The 17,654-nt window shown below is 41.1% G+C and overlaps 1 protein-coding gene across 2 annotated transcripts in view; it reads left to right on the forward strand.

Moving 5' to 3' along the window:
• The window catches only part of nnt2 (nicotinamide nucleotide transhydrogenase 2), a 75,175-nt gene extending 71,088 nt beyond the window's left edge, over positions 1–4,087 (forward strand). For both annotated transcript variants that reach the window (XM_078241381.1, XM_078241382.1), the window contains exon 22: positions 3,814–4,087. In XM_078241381.1, the coding sequence (XP_078097507.1) occupies positions 3,814–3,960 (147 nt within the window). In that variant the 3' untranslated portion in view covers positions 3,961–4,087. The remainder of the gene's footprint in view (positions 1–3,813) is intronic.
• Positions 4,088–17,654: the final 13,567 nt, after the last annotated feature.

Here is a 17,654-nt window from a genome sequence, read left to right on the forward strand (position 1 = left end):
TGAATAATGGAAAATATCCACACGACAAAGAGAAGATCCTCCTGAAATATTAAGGATGAGCTTTTCCATTCATCAATGATTTCCCCCTTCTTACCACCAAGTTGGTTTGAACTCCAATTAAAGATACTTCTTGCCATTTATTCCATGATGTTATGATGTGGTGTGGAGGAGTCGATTGGCTCCCCTCTTTTCCTTCCTCTTCGTTTGACCAATTCACGTTTTCTTTTGAAGAGAATATACTTGATAATTCAGTAAGTGTTTAACAGTTTACGCACTGTGCTCAGTAACAAATCGGACAGGTATTTATGAGTTTAACAAAGAAAGAGGTTAGCTTTATTATACTTAAACGGCTCTGAGTAAAATAAAGAACTACACTCTGCCATTTGTGCACACTTGAAATCACACACGCACGCCAGTCGACCTCACAGCGAGGAAGGATAGATTTATCAGTCCAGAGAAACAAAGGATTATACATTCTGTAATTTGACTAAGCTGGCTTCAGTGTGAATTTGGAGGTCCCCATACTTCCAATTTAAATGTAGGTGGCTGATTTGTTTAAGTTTATTTATTGGTGTCACAAGTAGGCTTACGTTAACACTGCAATGAAGTTACTGTGAAAATTCCCCAGTCGCCACACTCTGGCGCCTGTTTGGGTATACTGAGGGAGAATTTAGCATGGCCAAGGCACATAACCAACATGTCTTTCGGACTGTGGGAGGAAACCGGAGGAAGCCCATGCAGGCACAGGGAGAACATGCAGACTCCACACAGAATAGAATGCCTGGAACGTGCTGCCGGAAGCAGATTCTATAACAATGTTCAAGACGCATCTGGATAGATACATGAATGGGCAGGGAATAGAGGGATATAGACCGCATAGAGGCAAGAAAATATTCGATTAGAGAGGCATCTGCATCGGCACAGTCTTGGTGGGCTGAAGGGCCTGTTCCTGTGCTATGCTATTCGTTGGTCTTTGTTCAGACATTGATCCAAGCCAGGAATTGAACCCAGGTCCCTAGCTCTGTGATGTAGCAGTGCTAACTGCTGTGCCACCATGATTTGGTTGGTCTCCAGGGCATGGTAGTGCTGGGTTGAATTCTTTTAAGAAGTCTCCATCTGCAGCAGGGATGTCTCTGGGTGGTCATGGTCAGCAAACAGGGTCTGAAGCTTGAAAGGTGTGTTGGTGAGAATGGGACAAAGGAGTAACCTCACTTAAGTGTTGTTTCATCATCTCAGCTGCTTGTCGCCTTACTGCAGCGAAAGAGGTTGTTTAAATATGCCTGTCACATGACCATCACTCAGTGATCCAAATATGGCCATAACTAGGGCTTTGAGCTTGCTCAGTTTGTGTCTAGGAATCCTCTCTCTCGGGCTTTTGTTCAAGTGGTTGGGTTTAGCGTATTTGCTTTGTAGCTTGGTGACTTCATGTCTGTGAACCCTCTGTTGAATATCCCAGGTGATTCCCTTGACACCTTGCGAACAGGGGACAGGATATGGTGGTCATTCATTCTCCTGAGGCCCTTCTCCTTGATGGGTCTTTGCGAATGCGGTGTCTCCATCTCAGTGGGTTGTAATGTGGGGGTACCGTGTTGCAAATTAAACAGTCACCCTTGATGTGAGCCCAAGGCACACTTTTAAAACTCTGTTTCTGAAATTTCAGTTTGGGTTTGCCAGCTGCTGGATTCAAAATCACTATTTGACATAAAGCTCATTGTCACAAAAACATGGTTTAATAATTTGTTCAAATCATTCTCCGAAGATCCAGATAAATTATAACCATTAGTTCCACATTGATTTTATAATTATAGGAACTGATGTTTAATTCTCCAGGTTCACATTTCATTGTTTTATTGAATATTCTGTGACCCTGGTACTGCTGTTGTGTTTATGCAAATTGTCAAAAATACTCCTTAGCCGAGTATCACCCATCTGTCTTGATTTAAAGAAAGCATCTAAAATTTAAAGTTTATTTATTATTGTCACAAGTCAGCTTACATTAACACTGCAATGAAGTTACTGTGACAATCCCCTAGTCGCCATATTCCGGCACCCTGTTCGGGCACACTGAGGGTGAATTTAGCATGGCCAGTGCACCTAACCAGCATGTCTTTTGGACTGCGGGAGGAAACCGGAGCACCTGAAGGAAACCCACGCAGACACAAGGAGAACATGCAGACTCCACACAGACAGTAACCCAAGCCGGGAATTGAACCTGGGTCCCTGGCGCTGTGAGGCATCAGTGCTAACCACTGTGCCACCGTGTCGTCATCATTATCACTGCTTTCTGATTATTCTTATGTTACCTTTTACAACTTTCAAAGTTGGTGATCACCTAGAGTGCAAGCTTTGGTCCCTCATCTTGATTTTCCTATTTTCTTAATATTTCATTCTTTTGTTTCTTTGTAGTATATACTTTCCTGTTCTCTTCATACATTCTACTCTGAACAAAATCATTAAAGTTAAAGTTTATTTATTAGTCACAAGTAAGGCTTACATTACATTGGGCATTGCTGCCTGACAGTGCCAGGGACCCGGGTTCGATTCCCGCTTGGGTCACTGTCTGTGTGGAGTTTGCACATTCTCCCCGTGTCTGTGTGGGTTTCCTCCGGGTGCTCTGGTTTCCTCCCACACTCCAAAGATGTGTGGGTTAGGTGGATTGGCCATGCTAAATTGCCCCTTAGTGTCAAGGGGACTAGCTAGGGTAAATGCATGGGGTTATGGGGATAGGTCCTGGGTGGGATTGTGGACGGTGCAGACTCGATGGGCCGAATAGCCTCCTTCTGCACTGTAGGATTCTATGATTATACTGCAGTGAAGTTACTGTGAAATTCCCCTAGTCACCACACTCCGGAGCCTGTTCGGGTAAATGCGCATAACCAGCAAGTCTTTCAGACTGTGGGACGAAACCAGAGCACCCGGAGAAAGCCCACGCAGACACGGGGAGAATGTGCAAACTCCACACAGACAGTGACCCAAGCTGTGAGGCAGCAGTGCTAACCACTGTGCCACCCATTAGTCATTGAATTTATCAAGTCTCCCATTTCCTGTTCCCCAAAATAGTTCTGTTGTATTGACCTATCGCGCTCCCTTCTTCTGCTTTCACAAATTCCTACTTTTCTTGTTAAAACATGTCTTTGTGAATTTATTGATTGGTAAAATGAAGTTTACAATGGGTGGGATTTTATTTCCTCACACGACCCGAGACTGGAAAATCCTGCCTGAGGTCAATGGACATTTCCATTGTCCACCCCTCGCCTACTCCGATTCCGTGGCGGGCGGAGCAGTGGAATTCCAGCGTATACCTGGGAAAGGGCACGGGGATACATTTCGGGCAGCACCCAGCATACTCATGTATGTTGTTGTTGAAGGCAAATTGAGGTCATTGTTGCTTTGCTCCAACAACATGCCTGAACTACATCGTCATGTCGGAAAAGCACCCTCCACTTGTGTGACATTCCTTCACTTGTCACACCAACCAACTGTGCAGCCATTGGGTTATAAAGTAATGCTCAGGAAAAGTGATAGAAAGAGGTAAGAGAGGGAGATGATGTCAGAATAAGAAGGTAAGCACTTGTTTGCCAAAATTGGGTTTGACTTTCCTGAAGCAAAATTGGTACAAATAGTTTCAAAATGATGTTTGAAGTTAAATCACAATCACTACCGTAGAACAAGTAGCTGATATGAAGTGACAAGTGGAGGGAACTGGAACAGAATGTTTATCCCAAGTGTTCTAACATAACCACAGAAATTCCAATGGAATGTAAATTTGGGCATAGGAATTTAGTGACTTTCGGAACTTTCCTCCTCCTGCAGGTTATCGTGATGAAGCGAACCCTCGGAGTTGGCTACGCTGCAGTTGACAATCCTATCTTCTACAAACCTAACTCTTCAATGCTGCTAGGTGACGCAAAGAAGACATGTGATGCTCTGCAGGGCAAGATTAGGGAGATGGAAAAATAAACATTGATACAGAAATGTTATACTGAATAAACCTGCTGTTCTGTTCCAGAATTTCATGCTTTGAAGATTACAGAAACTAACAGAACACATAATCCAGGGGAAATTTGAAAATAAATATTTTCCTATATTACTTGCATTCATGTTATCTTTTATTACTGGTATTGTTTTCATGGAAGTTCCAGTCATAGTAATTACAATAAATTAATTCCAGGTTAGATCAGGAAATACTAATACTTGCATCACAAATGGGAGTGTACTGCTAAACTGCTGTTATGGGTTTTTCATTTTTCAGCATTCTATGTTTTTTTTGTCAAAGGCTTCAGTTATATTTGGAAAATTTGAGAAACTAATTAAAATGAGGGGGAATTGTGGACGAAAATGTGTTTAGTTTCGCAAAAGGCTCAGCAGAAAAGTTCCCAATTTTACTTTTGTTATCTTTAAATATCTTCCAATGTTTTACTTTAGGATGGATTTGTTTTAAAGGATTTTACTTTACCTATTTTCCCAATTAAGGGGGGTGGGTAGGGCTGGAACCCAAGCTTTCGGATTGGAAGCAGTTCTGCAGGGGAACAGGAGGATGAAAGTGATAGTAAAAGAGAGGGGAGATCAGGAATTTCACAAAGGAAAGGTTGGGTGGATTGGCCACGCTAAATTGACCTTAGTGTCAGGGGGATTAGCAGGGGAAATATGTGGGGTGACGGGAATAGGGCCTGGGTGTGATTTTGGCCGGTGCAGACTCGATCGGCCGAATGGTGGCCTCCTGCACTGTAAGTGATTCTATGAAATTTAGGAAGGTGGCAATTGAAATATTTAAAAAGTCACTTGAGTGACTGGCCTTTTTGATAGTGTGCTGGGAAGTGGCCCCAACCCCATTAGTGATGCAGAAATTGTGCAATAGTTTGTGAAAATCATATTTGTAGGTAAATCTGCCAAAACTTGAATCTATTGTTAACTAATATGTTAAATACAAAAATATATTTAATGTTGAAAGGCAACGTGACCAATTTTGAAACACACCGTGATTAACATTTCACTATCTTTGAGATTATATTTATATTACCAACTGAATGTGCTTATGACTGATACTGTTTTCATTGAAATTGTGAGGTGTAAAAAGAAAATGCTGGAAATCTAACTTAAATGGTGAGAAATATATGGAATACACAGCGGTTTACTCAGTCTTTGAAGGAAAAAGACTGGTGACCGTTTTGCATTGAGGTCCTCAGTAGAAGAGAGATGCAGTGCTTACATGTTCTAGCAGAATCAGATCATGAGGTGGCTCGGAGTGACGCCATTGTGCCAAATCGGGTTGGAACAATGCGGACACAATTATAAACTGAAGATGCTAAACTTATAGAAGGGTAGTTATACATAAAGTTGGCTTATGGAATGAGTAATACAGGATGATCACTGCAGCATTTTTAATATTGTAAATGGATGTCTTGAGTAGACTTTGAATATGTGCTTCCATATTGTATTTTCAATGTGAATGAACAACAGCTAATTACAAAAAGTTCTGTAGAAACTTTTCTTCTGTTGTCATTTATCATTAAGATGTAAACCAAAAGGGATTTATTGAGTTTTTTTAAAATTGAGTATATTTTGAACTCAAAGAAGCTTCATTTTATTAAAGGTTAAATGGAATGATCAAAAAACAAATAATTAACAATATAATCCAAAACCTTAAAGCCAAGCAGATGTTGCCCATTGTTCACTCCATGACTCACACGCTGCATTTGTTTTACATAACGACACTGTTAAGGAATATAATGGCTCAGATTTCGCAAAGAAAATAATAAGGCTATCAGCAATCAACATTATTTTTTTTAAAATTCTGAAACAATTTCTGGTGCCCAGAACATGTGTAGTTAAATATGGAAATCAAGAATTTGTTTTCCAAGTTCCTGCCACCGCCAGAAGCTTTGTTATGACAGTATCTTGTAGAAAGAATCATCGTTGAACATGTAGGATAGTGTAAAGTTGCTGTATTTAATCAGCAGGTACCCAGTAAACATTCCAAAACGTGTTGGATTTTGTCCATCCCAGTGTAAATGATTAACAGTGTGATAAGTTTTAATTACTGCCAAGTAATCTCTCTGGCACTGAAAATGAACTTTTAGAAACATGAATTCCCATTCCTTCAGATTATACAATTTTTGCCTTTCTATCTCTTGTTTTGCTCTCTACATGATGTGCCAATGTATTGACTATTCTACCATTTCCTGGTTCAGACTGCACTGCTCAGCGGTCGTTCTTTAATCTGATTAAAGGAGATACAGGGCCGGATTCTCCCACCTCACCCGCAGCCGGGATTCTCCTGTCCTGCTGCAGTAAACGGAGGTTTGGCTGAGCGCCAAATTTTCCATTCTTGCTGGCAGCGGTGGTGGGGCATGAACGGCCAGAGAATTCTCGTCACAGATTTTGTTTGGCCTCTTCAGGGGTCCCAGATCTTCTGGACAGGACGCTAAACAAAATGGCTTTTAAATTACAGCAAGTTCCAGTGGAAAGTTTTTACATTTAATTTATTTATTAGTGTCACAAGTAGGCTTACACTAACACTGCCATGAAGTTACTGTGAAAATCCCCAAGTCACCACAATCTGGCGCCTGGTCGGGTACACTGAGGGAGAATTTAGCATAGCCAATCCACCCTAACCTGCACATCTTTTGGACTGTGGGAAGAAACCGAAGCACCTGGAGGGAACCCCCACAGACACACGGAGAATGTGCAGACAATGACCCAAGCCAGGAATTGAACCCAGGTCCCTGGCGCTGTAGGCAGCAGTGCTAACCACTGTGTCGCTGTATAAAACAGGAAAGCCTATGGGTGTGAGTAATGAACGTTGGTGCCATGGTAAAATCTGGTCCAATGTCACTGGTACTTAAATTCTGCAGCTATACAATGGTGCCACCACAAAGTTATAAACAATCAGCATATTTTTTAAACACAATACAATCCTCATCCAGCGATCAGAAAATATAATAGGAAGAAACTTGGTTATTTCTGCTTGAAGCTGGTAAACAGAATGTGAGTCGATCCATATGTATTAACCCATGTTGAATTTCTTTTTATTCATTCATGGGACATGGACATCACTGGCTGGGCATTTATTGCCCATCCCTAGTTGTCTGAGGGCAGTTGAGAGTTAACCATATTGATGAGGGTGTGGAGTCACATGTAGGCCAGACAAGGTAAGGACAGCAATTTCCTTCCCTAAAGGGCATTAGCGAACCAGATGAGTTTTTCCTGACAATCAACAATGGTTTCGTGGTCATCAGTAGATTATTAATTCCAGATGTTTTTTATTGAATTACAAATTCCACCACCTGCCATGGTGGGATTCGAGCCCGGGTCCCCAGAGTATTAGCTGAGTTTCTAGATTAATAGTCCAGCCAGCGATAATACCACTAGGCCATCGCCTCCCCTCTGAAATGAAAGAAATTGCTGGAAACACAGCAGTTGGGCCCCTTTGGGAAGAGACTTGAGCTTCCTCGAGGGCGGTACAATAAAGGGTTAGCTATTTATATTTGGAACCAACATGTCCACCTCTAATGTCGTACATTGAAGAATAAATTCCTTCAAGTAATTTTTATGAAAAGCAGATCTGTCAATACAAGGGATAATGCAACTGGAAAAGAAGTTTAAAAGACATGATGGTCTCCATATCCTCCAAACTGAGGAAAACTTTAGGTCCAAATCTATCAGTGTTGAGCATGCAGAACCTCCAATAAAGTTGGAAATGTGGTTTAACAGTGGTATTCCTGCATCTGAAGTGCTAAAGAACAAAATAACCACTTTCCATGTAAAGGCTTTTCAGCAGTATGTCTCTTTATCAAGCAATTAAGATAAACAGCCAAACAAAACACTGAGAATTAAGTAGTCAGCTAAAATATATATCTTGCATTCTAATCTGCTACAAACACTGATTAAAAACTGTAATGAAACAACTTCCTAAGATACATAGTTCAATGCCAGGCCAAGGAAAGCTGTCTATCCTATTTAACCACATAATATTTTACCATGGAAATTCCTTAATTATTAATGTCAACTAACCATACTAGTATGCAGCAGAATTGTCTTGCATCCAATTAATAAAAACAGCCTTTTAATACATGTCTAATTCTATTGCCTTTGACTAGAAAACGCCTTCACACTGAAGCCAAATGAAAAACTATTGTTGGTCTTTTAATCATTACCACTTGCATAGTTTTTCAAAGCTACGGGGAGAAAAATTATGCAGGCCCTAGTGGATGTAATCCAATTTGGCAATCCTGAGCCGTTATAGCTCCAAATCTACAACTGAAGTATCGTCAGACTTGTGGCCTCATTCCAAACTGCATACCTTCAGACAACACAGTTCCAGATTTGATGAAGGGTATGTGCTGGCCTGGGTTGCCACAATCCTCCAAGATCCCAAATGGAAGCGAGCAGCATTCCTCGCATGACAACTTCCAGAAATCCCTCTTGCTTGGTTTCTGCTGGTCTCTAATTGACTGACTCCACATCGCCAATTCCACCTTGGTTGTTCTAATTTTAATTTAAACTCCCATTGAAAACCAGTTTGTTTCCTCACTCTTCCGCGTTCTGCAGAAAATGTCATTCCAATGGCATAATTTGAGTATAACCTGTAAAAATCACTAATATATCAATGAATTTCCACCAAGGTTTTCCTCTTTACTGATATGCCATTGATGTAAATACATAATTAAATATAGATGTTATGGGTTGCCAATAAGGCTTTGTAACATTTAACCATGTTCCAATTGCATTGGACTAAAGTTGCTTATTAACATCTAAGAGTAATAATTTCCTATTTTTTTTCTGTGGGCCTCCCAAGATTTTTCATTTACTGCAACAGAAAAATTAATCCAAATATTCTTTGCTAATGTTCAAAGGGAACAAGTTTAATAAATGTGCTTATAAAGAACAAAGAAACAAAGAACAGTACAGCACAGGAAACAGGCCCTTCGGCCCTCCAAGCCTGTGCCGCTCCTTGGTCCACTAGACCAATCGTTTGTGTCCCTCCATTCCCAGGCTGCTCATGTGACTATCCAGGTAAGTCTTAAACGATGTCAGCGTGTCTGCCTCCACCACCCTACTTGGCAGCGCATTCCAGGCCCCGACCACCCTCTGTGTAAAAAACATCCCTCTAATATCTGAGTTATACTTCGCCCCTCTCACCTTGAGCCCGTGATCCCTCGTGATCGTCACTTCTGATCTGGGAAAAAGCTTCCTCCCGTTCACCCTATCCCCTTCATAATCTTGTACACCTCTATTAGATCTCCCCTCATTCTCCGTTTTTCCAGGGAGAACAACTCCATATATTTACGATTGGTCAGTGTTGCATTTTAGGGTCTTATCAGGGACCTCTCATATTTCGTACCCAATGACCACTCCTATAAACAAGCCTGCCATTCTCCGCCAATGACAGTGTGACTTTATGTGCATATTGTTTGCAAAATTAGTGCTACCCAGGCATTGAACAGAAACCCTATTGCTGGAATTACTGAATGAATATAAGTGGCAGATACTGACTGGTAACAAATTGGCTGTCTGTGTTATACAGTTTGAACTCTTTGGTAAGGAAAATCAGACAGGGTATACATCAGTCAATTCACTACAGTCCAAATGTTAAAATCACCCCTCTAGACTTCATGATTTGGAATGCGATAGATCTCCCTACCCCCCTGCAATTTAATCTGATTTATTTTACATACTGCAGGCTAAAATTTGGAATTTGGTATCATAAAATCCCTGCAGTGGAGGAGGCCATTCGGCCTATTGAGTCTGTACCGACAGAGCATCTTACCCAATCCCACCCCCGCCCCATTCCTTTAACCTCACACACGCTAATCTCCCTAATCTACACATCTTGGGATCCTAAGGGGCAATTTAGTATAGCCAAGCCACCTAACCTGCACATCTTTGGAGTGTAGGAGGAAACCGGAGCACCTGAAGGAAACCCACGCAGACACGGGGAGAACGTGCAAACTCCATACAGTCACTCAAGGCTGGAATTGAACCCGGGTCCCCATTGCTATGAGGCAGCAGTGCTAATCACTGTGCCACCATGGGTCAAAGAGTGTTGAAAATATAGAACATTTTTGTAAAATGATGCACTTTAGCAGCACCCAATAAACATATAGATTAAGGCTGAAGAATTATCCTGATTCTGAGCATGCTGATAACTAGAATAGTAGTTTCCTAAGTTCAAGATACTAATTTATTTAATTGGCATTCATATTCACCAGTCTTCTACAAGGGTGCCTTTCAGTGCAGTTGGGTCATTTATGTTGGGAAATAAAACTGAGTCTTCCATATTCTGTTGAGGTATGGCTTCTGCTATTTTAGGGCTTGTAGAAATATGTATGGACTATCTTGACTGAACTGGATAACGGGTGGGGAATAAAATGGAGAAAAAAAAAGATTTTGCCTGTAGAATAGTGCTAAGTGTTACTAATTGAGGCATAAATATGCTACTGTACAAGGGCTATGTGAGATAACATGAGTTTAACACCAGCACAGCATCTCAAAAATCAGAACATTTCCAGACCTGAATGATTTTGATAATTACAAAAGGTTAATATATTATTCCCTTGCTTCAAAAAAGATAAATGCCTGCAGATATACCTTTTCTCATACCTGCCAATGCCATAAATTATTGATGTGTACCCCTGACTATTCTTTAAAGATTCTATGATGTTACTTAAGGAACGGTGAGTTGACACTTCTTTTTAATTCATAGATTTATAGACGTTTACAGCACAGAAGGGGTGGAATCTAAACACACGCAAGATGGCTGCCAAGTTTGCCTGCTAAACAAGGCACTGCCCATTTAAACAATTCCCTGTGTGTAAAATAATTTCAGAAATCTGAGAATGTTACATCATAGAACCATAGAAAATTACAGTTCAGAAACAGGCCTTTTGGCCCTTCTTGTCTGTGCCGAACCATTTTTTGCCTAGTCCCACTGACCTGCACTTGGACCATATCCCTCCACACCCCTCTCATCCATGAACCCGTCCAAGTTTTTCTTAAATGTTAAAAGTGACCCCGCATTTACCACTTTATCCGGCAGCTCATTCCACACTCCCACCACTCTCTGCGTGAAGAAGCCCCCCCCTAATATTCCCTTTAAACTTTTCTCCTTTCACCCTTAACCCATGCCCTCTGGTTTTTTTCTCCCCTAGCCTCAGCGGAAAAAGCCTGCTTGCATTCACTCTATCTATACCCATCAAAATCTTATACACCTCTATCAAATCTCCCCTCAATCTTCTACGCTCCAGGGAATAAAGTCCCAACCTATTCAATCTCTCTCTGTAACTCAGCTTCTCAAGTCCCGGCAACATCCTTGTGAACCTTCTCTGCACTCTTTCAATCTTATTTACATCCTTCCTGTAACTAGGTGACCAAAACTGTACACAATACTCCAAATTCGGCCTCACCAATGCCTTATATAACCTTACCATAACACTCCAACTTTTATACTCGATACTCCGATTTATAAAGGCCAATGTACCAAAGGCACTCTTTACGACCCTATCCACCTGTGACGTCACTTTTAGGGAACTCTGTACCTGTATTCCCAGATCCCTCTGTTCAACTGCACTCTTCAGAGTCCTACCATTTACCCTGTACGTTCTTCTTTGGTTTGTCCTTCCAAAGTGCAATATCTCACACTTGTCTGCGTTAAATTCCATTTGCCACATCAATTATGGAATGTTGTGGTTTGTAGAACATGTTAAGCATTGAGCATAAGTAACTTGATAATTTGATGGAAAGCATCAAGAGAATTCCTGTCCATTCTTGAACCATGCATGAAATCTTTTGTGCTCACCTGAGCAGGATATTCAGTCATTGGGAACATTGCAGATGAGATATCTCACAAGAAATAGAAGTAGGAGTAGGCTACCAGCCCCTTCAAACCTGCCCCGCCATTCAATAAAATCACGGTTGATCTACACTGACCTCAACCCCTGTTCTGTGCCATTTCCCCATAGACCTATGTTCCTCGATCTATCACATTTTTATCCACCTCCACTTTCACTATTTCTAATGAGCTAGCCTCCACTATCCTTTGGGCAGAGAATTCCAGAGATTTACCACCCTCTGTGAGGAGAAATTTCCATGCACCTCAGTTTTAATTGACCAGCCCTTTATCTTGTAGCTACGTCCCCTTGTTCGAGACTCTCCCACTAGTGAAAATATCTCACCATCTACATGTCAAGCCCCCCAGGCTCTTATATGTTTGAATAAGGTCACCCCTCACTCATCTGAACTCCAAGGAATACAGACCCACGCTATTTAATCTCTCTTAATAGGACAACCCTCTCATCCCAGGAATTAGCCTGGTGAACCTCCTTTGGACTGCCTCCAATCTCATTGGAGGTTAAGTGTGCTCCTAAAGATGTCAATGAGGTGACTTCAAAAGTGATAGCGTTTCTTTTTGTGTAAAATTGTCCTGAAGTCTAAGCAGGCGGCAGTGAAGTACCAGTCCAGACTCTGGACTGTGTGCTCAAATCTCTGATATGGGGCTCAGATCCACAACTTTATACCTCAGGGCATTAGCAACACCAATGGCCCATGACTGTCTTAGTGGTAGATAAAAGTATTGGTGATCTGATTGTGTGTGTAGGCCTGTGAATTGGACCTTGCCCTTCAAGGAGCAGGAACTTACCCTAAGATCTAAAGATTTGGAAAAGTTGAATGAGGCAAGCATAGGAAACCAGCCCCCCATCCATGACTCTGTCTATATTATCCACTGCCTCAGAAAAGCAGCCAGCATAATCAAGGACCTCATGCACCCTGGACACACCCTCTTTCACCTTCCGTCAGGAAAAGATACAAATGTCTGAGATCACGTACTGACTCAAGAACAGCCTCTTCCCTGCCGCCATCAGACCTTTGAATTGGCCTACCTTATATTAAGTCGATCTTTCTCTACACCCTAGTTTTGACTGTAACACTATATTCTGCACCCTCTCCTTTCTATCTCCCCTATGTATGCTATGAATGGTATGCTTTGTCTGTATAGCGCGCAAGAAACAATATTAGGCATCAGAAAAAACCCAACAGATAAATTGCAGATTCCAATCTAATTTTCTGATAATGGGTAATGGGGGGGGGGAGGGGGTTAGAATATTGATGTAACACTCTCCCCTTAATGTAAGTTACAAATTGGAGTTTCCACACTATTTCTTGAGTATTGTTTGAGATTTCATATTCACTTATCCTACAAGCTTAAAAGTATCCTTGTATATAATGTCGCTACATCTTTCACATGGATCTCAATTACACCCATTCATTATGGCCTCTTATATTCAAACATGGACATTATAGTATGTCTTCTCGATGATTGGAACTTGTCATTCTAATTTTGCTTGCAGCAGGAAGCAGCTGGTAACAGTAGAAAGGACATTTGCAAGAGGAAAATCTCCTAGTTAGACCACAATTCCTAGGAAGGCAGGTCCTAGAGGGTGCCAGAGATCAAGGTTTGTCATCATCTTTGATTGCTTAACAATTTCTTAACTCTCTTCCCATTCTTTAATTCACATATTGCAGCCTTAGCTGAGTGGTAGCACATTTGCCCCTGAGTAAACCACGCTCCAGAGATTTGAGCATATAATCTCGGTTCGCACTTAGTGCAGCATTCTGCAGTCCTGCAGCAATCAAAATTACCTCTTTCCAGTGAAAGTAAAATCGAGGCCCCATCTGCCCTCGAAACAGGTATCCCGTAAGCAACATAACCAAGATTATTCATTTACTTTACCGCTGTTTTGAGACCTTGTGTGCAGATTGCAGTGTTTGCTACATAGAAGAGTGACTGCAATTCAAAAAGAATTTCATTGCCCGCAAAGTGCTTTAGGATGTCATGAGGTAATGGAAGGTGCCATGTCGACGCACAAATCATAGAAGGTGGCAGGACAAGTTTATGAGGTGTTTTGGGATCTGTAGCAGGGGATACAGAGACCTCTGCTTTTTAAAGACTATTAAAACAAAGTAGATTAGTTTAAAATAGGGACCACAGTGTGCCATATATCAAAGCTATCACAACATCTCACTTATAAATTACACGAAGGTATTGTCTGTGTAAGCACATATATAATCATTTTTGAACAAGTATAGATTTAAACAGGGTTTTTGTACTTTCTTGTGAGCTTTGGCCAACAAGCAATTTACTCCTCCAGCATAATGGGAAATAAGCTTAGACAGACCACATTCTTTTGGAACAATGAAGCATAGACCCTATTATCAGGGGCTGGCCAGGCAGCTACAAGCTACCAAGGTTATTGAAAATGAATAGAAAGATTCAGCTTCTAGCTGCAACGAATAAATATATTCAGCCTCCATTGGTAAGAGGACAGTAAACAGATAAGGAAGATGACTCCCTTCTCATTCCCAGGATTGCAGATGTTGGGACGACCCTCAAATCTACCGGCTATGCATAGGTAAGGTTTCTAGGCAATGGCGGCGGGGGAGAGGAAAAGAACCTCTGGGTTCAGTTGATGAATGAATTCCTAATTCTGCTGGAAGGCAGAATGCTATTGGCCAAAGTAAATAAAATGTACTAATGTAATTGGACCATCCAGCTTGGATGACAGTTGGGCGGGAGAATCAAATCTTCAGAAACGTATATCTGTTGTGCTCTTGTGATATAACGTCAGAGAGAAGTTGGAATCCATTGACTATCTTTCTCTTGGTCAAATAAAGAACGTCTTTAACTGTATACGGTCTTTTACAAGTCTTTGTTAACTAAGATCAACTGAATACAAGAACCCCCCCCCACACACAAGGGACATCCCGAGAAAATCCCCTTACAGGCTCCTATGCTTTATAAAGGCAGGAATAGAGTACAACACCAAGGAGGTTATGGTGAACCTTGCTTCTACCTCCATTGTAGTATTATGTCCAGTTCTGGAGGAAGGAATTAGAGAAGATGCAGAAAAGATTTACAAGAATGGTTCCAGGAATGAGGAACTTAAGTTGTGTGGATAGATTGGAGAAGCTGGGGCTGTTCTCCTTTGAGAAGGCTGACAGGTGTTTGGATAGTAGTGTTCAGAATCAAAGAGTCTGGTCAGAGTAGATAGGGAGAGACTGTTCACATTTGCGGAATGGTCAAGAAACAACGTGATGCCAACTTAAGACGAATGACAAAAGAATTCAAAAAATGACAAAAGTCTTTTTTTTTTAAAACGCAGAGTGGGTAGGATTTGCATTGCACCGCCTGACTTGATGGAGGCAGATTCAATTGTGGCTTTCAAATGGGAACTGGATAAATGCCCGATGAGAGAACATCTGCAGGACAATGGGGGGGAAAAAAATCACGGGGAGTGGAATTAGCTCAGTTGCTTTTGCAGAGAGCCGACACAGCTGTAACGGGCCAAAACCATTCTATCATTGTGTAAATGGGAGTGAGTTCCTTGTTTGCTAGCAAAGCATACAGATAATGAAACTCACATGGAACAGGAGAGTATCCAGGCTCTATCATCCAAGCTTTAAAAAGAATTGTTAGTTACATTTTAATCATCTGGGATTTAATACAATTATGAAATGTTTGTGAAAGTTTGGAATCCCTATTGTATTCCTCACCCAGAATATTGGTTATCTGAAGCTGGAAGCAAGCTGCTTCTTGATCTATAGGAATAATGCTTTAAGTCAACCATCAAACGACGTGCAACCGTGTACAACCTCCTCTTTCTTTGCATATCAGTGCTTTGGCTTTTGAGATTGGAAACTCAGGCTTGTGTTCCTCTCCTTCTGGGGCCCTTCTTCGCCTCCCACAAGTTGTGGCTTCAGTGTGCTCCACCCCACATCACTCTTTTAATACATTTTAAAGCAAGCAATTGCGCATATGAAAAATGTGACCATCCATCTGCAGATGTATTGAAGGGGCATAATAGGCCTATGATAGAATAGTATAATCAAAATAAATTTCAGATGTCCACATGAAAGTGTTGCAGCATGTGTGAAGCCTGTAAACAGACCTTGGCAGAGAATGCAGCACTGTAGGCAATTAGTCCTTGGCTTCTTCTCTAACCGTTCAGCCAGCAGAGTGTCATTTTGGAAATTCAAGATAAACAACTGGTATAGAATCTTACAAAACACCCCAGCAAAATGTCACTCTTTAGCTCAGGCTAGTATTAAATTTGCAATACACTTGTAATAACAATGTTTTTATAAAGTAAGTACGCCATAAAGAAAAAATGAGAGAGACCTTTGGTTATAAATTGTGACACTCAGCCAGCTTCAGAATGCAAAGTGAGTGTGGGTGGTCTTAACACAAAGCAGGTCAGTGGGGAATGTTACTCTGTGCCTGTGCGCAGCTACAGTAACATTGATTTAGCAAATTAATAATAGCCTTTCCATGAGTTTTGCAAAATTGATTAATAACCCACTGTATCATACCATCCCTTATCAGGTTATTTAGATTCTGGGAACATAGGAAGATCCTAGAATGCCTTTGGCTGTTGAGCCATTGCTGATAACAGTAGCATATAATTACAATGGATAAACAATGCTGTTTGGTGGTCTGTTCATTCAAAATGCTGCTACATAAGCATTGGCTATTGTAATTAGTCAATTTCAGTCCAATTCCAGGGAATACATAGTGGCACCTTCCAATTATCACCTACCAAAGATTGAGAATCTAGATCTGCCTCATGCAGTAGGGTGAATTAGAGGTAACCCATTCTTGTGGGAAAGCCCTACCAAACTATTGAGTCTATAAAGACAAAAATATAAGTATGAGAGTCTGCCCATCCGCAGACACTGTCCATTTCAGTCATTCCCCTTGGCACAGCAACACCATGACTGCTAATCAACAAAATACATAGTGAGCGAATTTCCACAGGGGTCCTTCTGCTAGTCTATCATAATGCCAGGGCCATGCAAATTCTAGAAAAACCTTGTTGGACTCTTCAGTCATTAATGGGAAACTGAATATAAATTTATTGTATGGACACCAATTGGAATCAACATAATTGTTCCTTTATATGATCTTTCATTAACAGTTTTTTAAAAAACCCTGCAGACTACAAAATGTCTTTCACTCTGTCAATGCTTTCCAACCAGTCCTGAATTTACACTGAATTTTAGTTTATAAACCTATGTTAGCGACCATTTCTATGAGCAAATTCTGCTAGCTAGTTTGAAAAAGTTGAGATATTGCAAACAAGGCTTTTTTCCTAAATTTTGCACAAAATGTCACCTATATTCAATGTTACTTTTAAAAATTCATTTGTGGGACATGGGCGTCGCTGGCTAGCCAGCATTTATTGCCCATTCCGAGTTGCCCTTGAACTGAGTGGCTTGCTAGGCCATATCAGAAGGCAGTTGAGAGTCAACCACATTGCTGTGGCTCTGGAGTCACATGTAGGCCAGACCAGGTAAGGGTGGCAGATTTCCTTCTCTAAAGGACATTAGTGAACCAGATGGGTTTTTCCGACAATCGACAATGGTTTCATGGTCATCAGTGGATTCTTAATTCCAGATTTTTAAAAAAAATCTTAATTCAAATTCCACCACCTGCTGTGGTGGTATTTGAACCCAGAATCCCAGAACATTAGCTGAGTTTCTGGATTAATAGTCTTGTGATAATACCACCAGACCATCACCTCCCCCTCCCCCCTGCTTTAGGGAAGACATTTCTTTGAAAAACATACAGGATAGCGTATCTTTTTAAAGACGATATTGGA

The sequence above is a fragment of the Mustelus asterias genome, chromosome 24, assembly GCF_964213995.1.
Source record: "Mustelus asterias chromosome 24, sMusAst1.hap1.1, whole genome shotgun sequence".
In the NCBI taxonomy this organism is placed as follows: domain Eukaryota; kingdom Metazoa; phylum Chordata; class Chondrichthyes; order Carcharhiniformes; family Triakidae; genus Mustelus; species Mustelus asterias.